Here is a 12627-nt window from a genome sequence, read left to right as displayed (position 1 = left end):
CAATGTTTATTTAAAAATGTTTAAACATGGATGGAAAATTGGTAAAGCTAGTTTTAAAAGTCCTACATACTTTGACGATTTTTTTAAAAGGGTAGAAAAGTAGCCACAAAAAAACCCTGAAAATACCAAGCAATAAATAGTTGATACTGCATTCTTCAAATGGGAAACTCAGCAACTATTTCAATATAGAATTATGCTGCATTTTAAAGTAGAATTTAAAGAAAAACACTGTTCCTTCTCCTTTCCTCCCTTTAGTGGTTAAGAGTTGAAAATAGTTACCATGCCAATTCTGTGACTTTCTTACAAGAAAAAAGTAACACATCAAACCACTACATGTCAGGTTCAAAATAAAACACAATGTCAAGGGCACCAACTCATTTCTAATGACCAGGCAGCCAACCCAGAAATGGCACTAGACTAGGCTTTAAGGAATTTAGTATTCCTACATTAAGTATTAATGATAGCTGGACCTCAGCAGAGATAGTGGGGAAAACCCTGAAAAACTGAAGGCAGATTTAATTTGGTACCTAAAGAACAGCAAGGGAGTAAGTAGGCTGAAACGATCTGAAGTCATAGGAAAGCTTTAAATACACATGCACAAAAGCAGCACTTTATGATTCTTTCTGATCATTTATAGTTCATGATTTTTGTTTGTTTGTTTGCGGTACGCGGGCCTCTCACTGCTGTGACCAATCCCGTAGCGGAGCACAGGCTCCGGACGCGCAGGCTCAGCGGCCATGGTTCACGGTCCTAGCCGCTTCGCGGTATGTGGGATCTTCCCGGACCGGGGCACGAACCTGCGTCCCCTGCACTGGCAGGCAGACTCCCAACCACTGCGCCACCAGGGAAGCCCCCATTAGATTCTTTTAAAGCAACAGAACAATGAAATTAACAGACTAAGCCCACAGTTGTGAGGTATTTCTGGATGGCAGGATTTCCTTATACTATTAAAATCTGAAGACCCCAAAGATATTTTAAATTTTCAAATACTTACTTATTTAAAAATGTAATAAGCAGGGACTTCCGTGGTGGCACAGTGGTTGAGAAGCCGCCTGCCAATGCAGGGGACACGGGTTCGATCCCTGGTTCGGGAGGATCCCACATGCCCCAGAGCAACTAAGCCCATGTGCCACAACTACTGAAGCCTGGGTGCCCTAGAGCCCACATGTGGCAACTACTGAAGCCCGCATGCCTAGAGTCCATGCTCCACAACAAGAGAAGCCACTGCAGTGAGAAGCCCATGCACCACAACGAAGAGTAGCCCCCACTCGCCGCAACTAGAGAAAAGCCCACGTGCAGCAACGAAGACCCAAAGCAGCCAAAAAATAAGAATGTAATAAAAAGCCCTACACATTAACAAAAAAGTTATAAAAAGAAAAAAAGAGACTATTGCCCCCCCCAAAAAAATCAGTGAGAAGAAGGGCATTGTTTTACATTGCTGCAAATCTTTTAAATGTCTGACTTAACAGAAGATGCTGAGGTTCTCTTAATTGCTTCTGCATTCAACATACTACACTATGTTGTGTAGGTTAAATATATGAAGAAATCCAGTCTTAGGTATGTAATTGGGAAAGGAGGAATAGTTTCCTTTTTTTAAATAGATGTTGACTTTTTTTTTTAAGCTTTATTTATTAAATTTTATTTATTTTTGGCTGTGTCGGGGCTTAGTCGCAGCATGTGGGATCTTCCGTTGCAGCACACAGCCTTCTCTATAGTTGTGGCGTGCGGGTTTTCTCTTCTCTAGTTGTGGTGCACAGGCACCAGGGCGCGTGGGCTCTGTAGTTTGCAGCACACAGGCTCTAGTTGAGGCTCGCTAGCTCAGTTCTGGCGCAAGGGCTTAGTTGCCCCGAGGCATGTGGGATCTTAGTTCCCTGACCAGGGATCAACCTGTGTCCCCTGCATTGTAAGGCAGATTCTTTACCACTGGACCACCAGGGAAGTCCTGGGAGGAATCGTTTAATAGGCTTTTCAGGTAGTTACGGATATCTCTTTGATACTACAGCAAAATTCAACACGTGATAGTTTCTTAAAGGTTTATGGAGTCTGAAACCATATCAGTTGTCTGTTATATTAGAATCCAATGCTCTATCTTGCACTTTTACTTACGCATAACTTTTTAACATCACAAGCACTGGCCATTCAGTTATGCAGATTTTCCAAATGTTGATAGATTTCATTACACAGTATTAAAAATCACAATCATTAATATTACTACTGATCTCATCTGAAATATCTGTAAGTATTCAGAAGTTATCAAGCTCAGGAGATACACATTTTCCAAAACTTTGAGTTTTGCTTGAAAGCTCAGATTTTATCACGGGCAACAAATACTGTCCATTGAGGTAACAGATTCACCGTTCATTTGAGAAAATGTCTGCCAAATATACAAGCCTGAGTAGTTTGTCAGTAGCTCCTTTTAGTAAAAATAATGTTCCATGCAAAGAGCAACTACTTCAGCTTGAAACAAATAATTGCACCCATACTTTTCCTTCAACCACTGTACTCTGGTCTATAACAGAATGCTGTAAGTGTACTTTCCATTCTGTCACACAGAATGTTCAACACACATGTACTCAAGAGTCAAGACTTTCAATAGCAGAGACTTGACAAAATTAATTTTTACTGTTTCATCAAAGACATTACGTAAAACTGGCATTTTAAAACTGCTGGTACGTGGCAATGAAGATTACCATGACTACTGGTACCATTTGGTGCCAAGGCCTTCCTTGATACATGCTAAGATGCCTGCAGATTTACCAACCCTTGCTTTTGTACCATTGGTGCAAATGTCAACACAGTGAAAAAGGCAAATATTATCATGAAAATAGTTTCAACTTCAGAGACGTTCTGACACAGTTGAGGGGTTGCCAGACCACACGTCAAAATGGAATAAATGATCGCTGCTTTGACAGTGGTTACAGACCCCCTGTGACCAGAAAAATGCACCTACGTACAAGCACACACATTACAACTTTACATACAACATCAGAAGGTTCAAAAATCCCTTATCGAATGTCCTAGCTTTAAGAATTCCATTAGCAGAAGATTGAGTAAATCTCCAAGTTGGATTTAATTACTTCAAAACAACAATACTCTGCTTGGCATTACAAATAAACTCTAAACAAGTCACATTCCAACAACCTCAAACACCTTCACCTAAACTAAAAGAAGCAGTTCAAGTTTTTAAATAAATTAAATTACATTAGGGAAATTTAAAGGTTTGAGGTAAGAATCCCAGCTCTACCACCTGCTCAAGGATACAGTTAGTAAACTAGCCTTCCTAGCCGAGTTTCCTGTCTCTATGGAAAATCAACAGCATCTATTTATTTCAAAGATTAATAACAATATCAATAAAGCACCTAAAACAGTACCTGGCACATAACTGAGAAATCTAATTTATATATTACCAGACTTTACTTCTCTTTCCTTCTACTAAGGAAGCAACTTGCAGACCTTTGATTACTCAATTTTAATTTCCATTATCACCTAAGAGAAGGGAAAAGAGACTGTAATTGAGAATATTAGCTAAAACATCTATCTCCAACCCTTTAATTTTCCTATTTAACAGCATAAGAAGCTTAAAATAAAGTTTACCTTTCTTCCTGCAACTCAACTAGGCAAATATAGATGTATAAATACGTAATATATGGTAATCTTTTTACTGATTTAATAAAATTAATTCTTTCCTTCAGTCTCTCATCATTCTGTTTATTCCACAATTTTCAAAAATTTTAAAATATAGTTCACTAAAAGAGAGTACTAAAAAATACCTAAGTGTAATTTTTGGTTTATTTTAGTAACCTGAGACAAAATGCCATTATCTCTTGTAATTTTTTTTTTTTTTTTTACCAATAAAGGGGTAAGAAAAAATTTTTAGCATCTTAAAAGAAAACAAGGATACTGCCTAATACTAGATAAATATGACCATTCATGTTATTTAATGGGCGAAGTTACACTACTTTAAGTGATGGTACTGCATTAGTACCAGACTTCTATCAGCAGTAATGCTAGTGCTGAGAGAAAGAAGTGTGACATGTGAAACAATGTAAGAATGTTAACTAATACCTTTGCTATGAGTCATTACGTTTTGGAATAGAGCTGATGTGCCAATATTCTGAAATTTGCAAAAAATGGGGTTCTACTATTTTCTTCCACAAATTGACCCTAGTGCCTAAATCGAACATGCATACTACTCTAAGAAACACAGAACACAAATGATCTTAATATCTATTTATATTGTAGCATAAAACATACTGAATGGATTTAAAGCCCTCAAATTTTGTGTGATACCCCAAAGATTATTTGCTTCTCAAATTTTATTTATGTCCTTATTCGGGGAGTATTTAGACTCTCCCAATGAAAGTTTTTTTTTCCAAGAACCAGTCCGCAAGTCTAAGTCCAAAAATAAACAGGAAGCAGTGTTGAAAAAGATGCAATACGTTTGGATCCAAGTTTCACTGACTTCATGTAATAAAATCATACCCTAAAATAATATCCTATGAAAGAAAGTTTAAGAATGTCAAATATGGAGATGAGGAAAATTATACTTACATTAATTAATGAAAATAATAAAAATTTATTATTTAATACTTAATATTAAATAGTGAAAATTTGCATTAAAATAACCATATTGGTTAATTTTTCCTTATCTTTCACCCAAAATTACACACTTCAGATTATCCACGTGTATTTGAATTTTTAATAATTTTATTTTCACAAGTAAAATTTGAACAAATTAACAAATTATCAGAAGTGCTACTGCAAAAAATCATGAGGAAAAACTCCTTACTGTTTCACATTAAAATGATGAACTTGGTTTTCTAGTTTGTTGAATCTAGACTTTAAAAACAAAACCAATAATATCTCTATTAGTAAATAACAAAGAACTGGGAAGGAGTCAAGTCATGCAAGTTATAAATGGGACAGCACTGGCCACATGTTGATGTTGGGTGATGGGAGTTCATTATACTATTCCATCTTCTTCCTGTAATGTTCAAAATCTCCATAATGAAGTTTTTTTAAAAATTCAAAAAGAACTAGCCAAATTTAAAAACAGGCAATTATTAGCTTCAGGGAAAATGAAGGGATGCACAAGAAATGAGCAACACTACAGTGTAGTACCGGCTCAGTAGAGAATATCTGCATCCTCGTAACAATGTAAGCACTGACTTCTAATTTAACCACAACATGTGATGTAACGCTGGGGCAAACGCACAAAAACGTCAACAGCTTAATCTTCATCTACCATGGAAGGAAGTCAATTGAAAATGTCTAAAATTGAAAGAAACAGAAATATAATTTTATTCACAAAAAATTTAATTAAGCCCAAGGGAAACAGCTAGAAGAAGGGTTCAACATAATTGCCTTTAGGAGAAGGGCTAAGGAGGATTAGGGAGTGAGTGTGGAAGGGATTGCCATTTTTCATTCTAAACCCTTTAGTATAGTATGGGATTTTTTAAAAACCTTTTTCATTGTGAAGTCTAACAAATATAGAAAATCAAAATCAAAACAACAATCTTCAGGTTAATCAGTTATTACAAACATCTGTACAACCACCATCCAGGTCAATTTGCCACCCCATGAGCCTTCCCAGAACCCCTGGCAATCACAACTGCCTATCACTGCTTAACGATAACCCCTGACCTGGCTTTTATAGTTAATTACTTTGTAGCTATTCTTTATAGAGTTTTACCAGCTTCATATGTGTCTCCAAATCTATGGTTTAATTCTAAATGTTTTTGAACTTTATATCTGTGGAATCAAAGAATATGTATAAAACATACACATACCATTTTCCTCACTTTGGCTGATGAGAAGTTTTTAATAGCCTTTAAAGACAATTGCCCAGTTTCCTCATTCTCCTACTCTCCCTTACTCATCATAAATATTCAAGTAATAACAATAGCTAAACCTTATTATGTGCTGGGTTTCTGTTTTAGGAATATTAACTCATTTAATCATCAAAACAAAATCCTAAGACAAGTTTCACTGTCATCCTCATTTTACAGAGGGGGAAAACAGGCACAAAGAGGCTGAGTTAACTTGCCCAAGATCACACAGCTAGTAGGTGGCTGCGCAGGATTCAAACCATGGACTTTGTGCTCTGACCTACCTTCTCATGGGAGAATAGCTATCAATAAAGGAAAACTAAAAGTACAGGATATGATAAAATGTTATTACTGTTAACTATGACGGTTAAAGTAAAAACTACATGAGAATGATTTTAGTGCCTCATCCTTCTCCCAAACAATTAGCTACATCAAAGGTAAACTACTTAAAGTGCCTGAAGAGCCGTGTGTGCACAGAATAAGTACCCCAACACAGGCTGTAACTGTCCTGAAGGGCTTACATGCCAAAAGACAATGAGAGTATCTGATCAAATGTCAAAATTCTGTCTTAGTTCTGTAATGTTATTTAAGGAAAAATTCTGAGCCTTGAGTAACTAAGTCCACTGTCTTATTTTTAAATTAAGGCCCCCAGAAAGTCTAACATCTCAAACAATTTAACTTACCAGTAATAATAATGTGGGGCTGTCTCTTTTCTAAGACATCTTTGAGAGTTAACAAGATTAAGAGTACAAGAACAACTGAAATCACCTAATCCAGTTCTGTTTTCTTAAGGCTAAGCATACTGGAACTCAGAGGAGTACTTACCCGAAGTGACATATACTAGTCTGTCGCTAGGATAGAAACCTAAGGTCTCCTCGCTTCTTTCTACTACACGGCTATATACCATCAGTCCACTTACAAAGCTGCCAAGTAAATAAATTCATGATTGCCAAAAGTATGTCTCAGTCATGCTACCTTTCACCCATACTTGTCCCCCTTCATAACCTCATTATAGTAAATTTTCTTCCTCATTCAATAAATACTGGATACCTACTGTGTTCCAGGCTTTCTCTTAAGCATAGCAGTTTATATATAGAATGTCCCACATACAGCTTACAGTACAACAGTAGAGGTTTGGGGTACTAATACTATAAATACAAAGTGCTACGAAGGTAGATTCTTAAAATACTCCCAAAAAAGGGAGATGAGTAAAAGGGTTACAGGCATGACCTGAAGGATAAGAATGATCCTGATAAGAGAACTGTGGCAGGACTATCAGGCCTTCCAAGGTAGGAACAGCAAAAAAAAAAAAAAATCACGAAGTCCCCAAAGTAAGAGTGTACAGGACTTGTGTGAAGAACTGTATCCATTTAGCTGGATCGTAAACCACACTAGCAAATAAACTTAGAGAAGTAGGGGCCATACCAGTGAGAAGTCTCACATTCTATACTAAAATATCTGAATGTAATTCATAAGCCTGTGGATACAGTGACCACTAAAGATTTCTGAGGAAAATAAAACTGGGATGGCATTTAAGATTAACTTAGAAGCAAAACATGACAAGAAGCAGGGAATCATTTAGGAAGTTAGAGCAATCCTGATGAGAGATACTGAGAACCTTAACCAAGGTAAAAGTGGGTATGGAAAGAAGATTAAAGCATTACAGAAGTAAAAAGAGTATGCCATGACAGCTGAATACATGTAGGAGGGGAAAGACAATTTGGTGCCTTTGATGGAAAAGAACTTAGGATGTACTGTTAACAGAAAACAGGCAAGCTAAACTAAAGGTTGAGCCAGATGTAACCCATTTAGAGACTATAATCTAAACCAAGGGGGAAATGTATTAATCTTACTTTATTTCAGAAAAGTAAACCTTCTCTTAGTAAAATAAACATAATAGACTATGATGTGCAAACTACAGTATGCAAAAAACCCAAATTAAAGCTGCATAACTTGAAAATTGGGTGCTTTTTATACTTATTGCATTTGTATAGACATAGGTACTAGAATAAATCATGTTTCTATTAAAATATACATACCAAGCTTCAGCATAAGATACTAGGAATGCACTGTATGTTAAAAGTAATATTTAACAACCACAGATGAAAATTATTTAATGAATCAGTTGCAAAATGCAGTTACTAAATATTAGCAGAAGAAAATTACCACTGATCCATCATACATGTCACAAACTATCATTTGGTTCAGTTAAGTTTGGAATCATCAATTTCTTCTGATTAAATCAAATGCATGTGGTCTTTGCCTGTTTAACAGTGAACTACGCACAGGGTTTGTATTCTAGACACCTTGGAGCCCTAGTGCTCAGCATTTAGGAGGCCCCTAGAAGATCTTTGATAAAGGGAATAAATGGACATCAACAAAGGAATGTTTTTCAAGTATACAGCACTTTTATAACTTGGCGAGTATTACACAACAGCACAGAACTAATGATCCAATATCTGAGTGCCTACTGTTCAATAGGTAATGGAATTACAAAATGATTAACACATGACTCCTCCCTTCAACTTAGGATTTATTTCTCTGAACAAGCCAAACACCACAGGCTTCATCAGAAGACCCTGATTTACACTACTTGTATGACCATCAGTGAGTCTCTTAACTGCTTTAAGCTTCCAGTTTCTCATCTGAAAAACAGATGAGGATTCAATAGAAAGAAATGTGAGAGTGCTCTGTATCAGAAGTACAATGTATGCCAGTTGGCTCCCCACACAATTCAGCAAACTGATCAGGTACTTAATTAAGAATGACATTGAGGACTTCCCTGGTGGCACAGTGGTGAAGAATCCGCCTGCCAATGTAGGAGACACGGGTTCGAGCCCTGGTCCGGCAAGACCCCACATGCCGTGGGGCAACTAAGCCCGTGCGCTACAACTACTGAGCCTGCGCTCTAGAGCCTGCGAACCACAACTACTGAGCCCGCGTGCCACAACTACTGAAGCCCGCGGGCCTAGAGCCCGTGCTCCACAACAAGAGAAGCCACCGCAATGTGAAGCCTGCGCACCGCAACGAAGAGTAGCCCCCGCTCGCCACAACTAGAGAAAACCCGTGCGCAGCAACGAAGACCCAACACAGCCAAAATTTTAAAAATATAAATAAATTTTAAAATTAAAAAAAAAAAAACAAAAACGAATAACACTGACACAAGCAAATCCAAGCATTCAACTGGCTCAACACAAGGCCATCATCCTACCATGGCCTTGGAAAAACCCTCAAAACAAACAGTACACTGACCGTAAGTCAGAAACAGGATCTTATTATGAGGACAACACATTCTAGAGACAGATAATTTATAAATTTTCACTAGACAAATTTTTGAAAATTAAAAGTACATATTTTAATTTATCTGAGTATTAGAAAATTCCTACTGTAATTCAAACACACAATACTATTAAAATTCAAACTTTAATATTTCTGAACAATGAAATAATAAAACTACTTTATTGAATATAATGTCTCCTCCATCTCAAGACTTCCTCCATCTAAGACCATCTCAAATGAATGCAAAATCCTAAAGTTTCAAAACTAGAATTTTGAAATACACTAATAAACAAATCTGGGGGAAAACTAAAGCCCTTCCACTGATTAAATCCAGCTTCAAAATACACAACAATAAGCTCTCCAGAAGACATGCTATATATCTATAACACCGTTATTTTCTTATCCACCTAAGTTAATCTTTATAAGATGATTAGATGCATTATTTCTTCACAGAATATGCCAATCAACACGACACTCTCATAGTAGGCAAGTGCAAAAAAACTAAAAATCTCCCCTCAAAAATGGAAGATGCTATCAAGAATATTTCTGAGCTAAATATTGATGGCACCTATTTCAACTAAATTATCTAAAAGCAGTGTACAACCATGAAAATGCATCACCATTTATTTGTACGTGAAATTTACACAGCAAGGACACCTTCACCGCATGGACCTTAGATTTTTCTTGTGACGGTTTTATATATATCATCATCTAGTGCTCCTTATTTTATTCAGGAAAAAAAAAAACACGGCATAAGTAATAAAAGATTTAAGATTATCTTCCAGAAAGGTGACTTTTAAAACTGTTCTTTCCCTGCTTGGACAACAAACATAAAATGTTCTTAAACTAGAACAGACTCAGCTGAAAGGAAATCCTTCAGCAACAGAGATTTTGGAAAGATTCTATATCCAAATTCTGCATTATTAAATGCTTTCTTACCTTCTGCTACATCATCATCTACTGCTCCTTTCACCTGAGAAAAACACCACTGAATATCATTCCCTCCTCCAGCTCCTGGAAAAAGAAAACATACCAATTAAAACTGAGTCCTACTCATGTTTACTCTCATAAACAGAGATGGCATCCATAGTTGGCATGATACTAACAGCCTGGTACTGCCCACACATACAACCACCACCCCACAGCACTAATTTGGAAAAAGGTTAGTCCCCAATAGTTGGTATTGCATTAAAAAAGAGAGAGAGATTCCAGGTCTGAAATATTTAAAGGCCATGTACTATCGTTACCACTGTACATCAGTTCAAAAGTTCCCTTCCATTTTCCCTTCCCCTCAAACACAGTTAAAAGCCTTACTTCAAGCAAGACCTACCAGAAAAAAGTAAATACCGAAAGTTAAAGAGTTTTCCTTTAAGGCTACAAAAGGCTGCAGGAGAGTTAATAAGGTTAAGCTACCATAAAACACGGAACGAAGAGAAAACTTCAGGAACATTACTGCCTGGGTGAGGAGCGATGATTCATATGAACCCTATCACCACAGCGCACATACAGCAAACACAACCTCACCACCCATTTCTTTGCAGTTCATTACCAGCAAATCACTGGCTCCAGAGAGGAAAAGAAACTGAATTGAATGTTGGTGAAGAGATTGCCAAAAGGAAGCTTGGTTTGCCTCCCTTCACCTAATCCGTCAGAATCCAAAGGACCTGGCAAAGAATTAATTTCGCTCATTTGTCATCATCTTGGGCAGAACAATTTTAATTTCACTTAATCATTCAACAAGGCCAAAAAACAACTTATGCATAGCAAACCCTAAGTCAATCCAATATGTTAACTTTTTTACAGGTTTAATTATCTATCTAAATATTGATAAAAGCACGGAAAACTGGTTTAGTCCCTGAATGTTTCCATTTCACTGCCAAGCAGGGAGGGGGCAATGTCCTGGATCTATGGAGAAAGAAACTGAATCTAGATCTAGGACTGATTCTACTAGATGAAGGAAGATATTCAGCAACACCAAAATATACAAAAATTATCCTCGAAGCAATTACCTTTCTCTTCCTTCACCTCCATTCCTTGCTAAATATTCCAACCTGGTTTTCTCTCTGCATCTCCCCCCCTCCGCCCCAAGCTTTTACCTAAATCTCTCTCCTCTTGGCTATTTATATCTCTGAGCTCCACAACTATTTTAACTAACTCCATGAAACCCTTTTGGGAAAAGGACATCTGCACAAAAGCTAACATGCAAAACGGAAAGTTAAAATTACATTTTTCACGCAACTCGCTGTATTAGAGGCCTTGCACTCTTTGGACCTAAAGGGTAAAAAAAAACGAAAGGGAGATGGTTCCAGACAAAAAAAAAATTCAGGCTTACAGTCTCAAAAATATACGTACCCACAGTGGAAAGAAATACACGTTATGTCCCCATTGTATTTCAACTTATAAAGCACTCTTCCTTCTCAGTGCAAAATATATTTATTTGTAGGAACACCCAAAAAGGCTTGCAGCAGGGAGAAACAGAGGAACTAAAGGAAGGAAGAGCCGCAGAAAAGCCCCCTGGGGGGGGCGGGGGCGGAGGTTCCACCGGGCTCCCAAGCGCAGGGACGAATCGGCACTCGCCCCTACCCCGCCCCACCCACGCCTTACCCCTCAGCTCGCCGGCACACACCCCACCCCCACCCATGCCCAGGCTTCAGCCCTCATGTTCAAAGCCATTTCGATACCACAGCGACCACTCGCCTCTCCAGAACCCGCCCCACCCCCACCCCAGCCCACTTGACCAATTCCCTGAAATCCCAGGGGTGCCCCGTGGCTCTCCGAGAGGCGCAAGCAGTCGCTAGGGGGTGATGGGGGGAGGAGGAAGGAAGCGGTGCCTTGTCAGTGGAGAGGGTGATTTCTCCTTTACCTGCCATGTTGCGCTGCAAATGGTGACCCTGCTGGGTTCCTCGGGGTCTCCGCTTCCTGAACTCACCCCCCTCACCTGGGGATGGGGGGGTAGAGAGGGCGGATGGCGGCGGATGGCACCTGTGGGGGGAGGGGGCGGGGGTCGGGGGAGAAGGAAGGAGGGGCTGGCAAACCAGCCGGCGGGATGGTGGATTTCACTCTTGGTCTTCCCCACTCTTGCTCTTTCTCCAGCGGCGGCGGCGGCGTCTACGACAGCGACGGCGGCGGCGGCAGCGGCAGGGCAGGCGACTCCACTTTCAAAATGGCGCCGGCTGGCCTGGCCAGTGACGTCACCAGGAGGGCGGAGCCGCAGGCCTGGGCCGGAGGGGCGGGGCGGGGCGAGGGCTGGAGCGAGGAGCGGAGGGGGAGGGGCGGGGAGCGGCCCGGCGGGCTCCTGGCCCCGCCCCTTCCCGCCTAGCCCCGCCCCTTCCCGCCTAGCCCCTCCTGCTGCGTCCCCTCCGGCCTGGCCCAGGCGCTCCCTGTCTCAGGCGGTTCCCCCTCTGCCCGCCCTGCCAGTCCCAGTCCGAGGTCCTGCTGCACATCGGTGCCCACACCGTCGCGCCAGTGCCTGGACTCTGGGGCCGGCTCAATGGTCCAGTTAACGTGGTCGCTCGTAGAG

The 12627-nt window shown here is 39.7% G+C and overlaps 1 protein-coding gene across 2 annotated transcripts in view; it reads right to left on the bottom strand.

Moving 5' to 3' along the window:
* Positions 1 to 12307, bottom strand: part of PPP2R2A (protein phosphatase 2 regulatory subunit Balpha) — an 84770-nt gene extending 72463 nt beyond the window's left edge. The window contains exons 1-2 of one of the 2 annotated variants that reach the window (XR_004350431.1): positions 11971 to 12287; positions 10047 to 10121 (exon numbers count right to left, since the gene is read on the bottom strand). Coding sequence is in view for 1 of the 2 variants with exons in the window: in XM_032635543.1 (XP_032491434.1) it covers positions 10047 to 10121; positions 11971 to 11977 (82 nt within the window). In the remaining variant the exon portion in view is untranslated. Of the gene's footprint in view, positions 1 to 10046; positions 10122 to 11970 lie in introns of both variants that reach the window. The other variant, XM_032635543.1, reaches the window with a different exon arrangement.
* Positions 12308 to 12627: the final 320 nt, after the last annotated feature.

Source organism: Phocoena sinus, chromosome 6, assembly GCF_008692025.1.
Source record: "Phocoena sinus isolate mPhoSin1 chromosome 6, mPhoSin1.pri, whole genome shotgun sequence".
NCBI lineage: Eukaryota > Metazoa > Chordata > Mammalia > Artiodactyla > Phocoenidae > Phocoena > Phocoena sinus.
The sequence above is the reverse complement of the archived record's forward strand: the minus strand, read 5'-3'. Positions and strand labels throughout refer to the sequence as shown.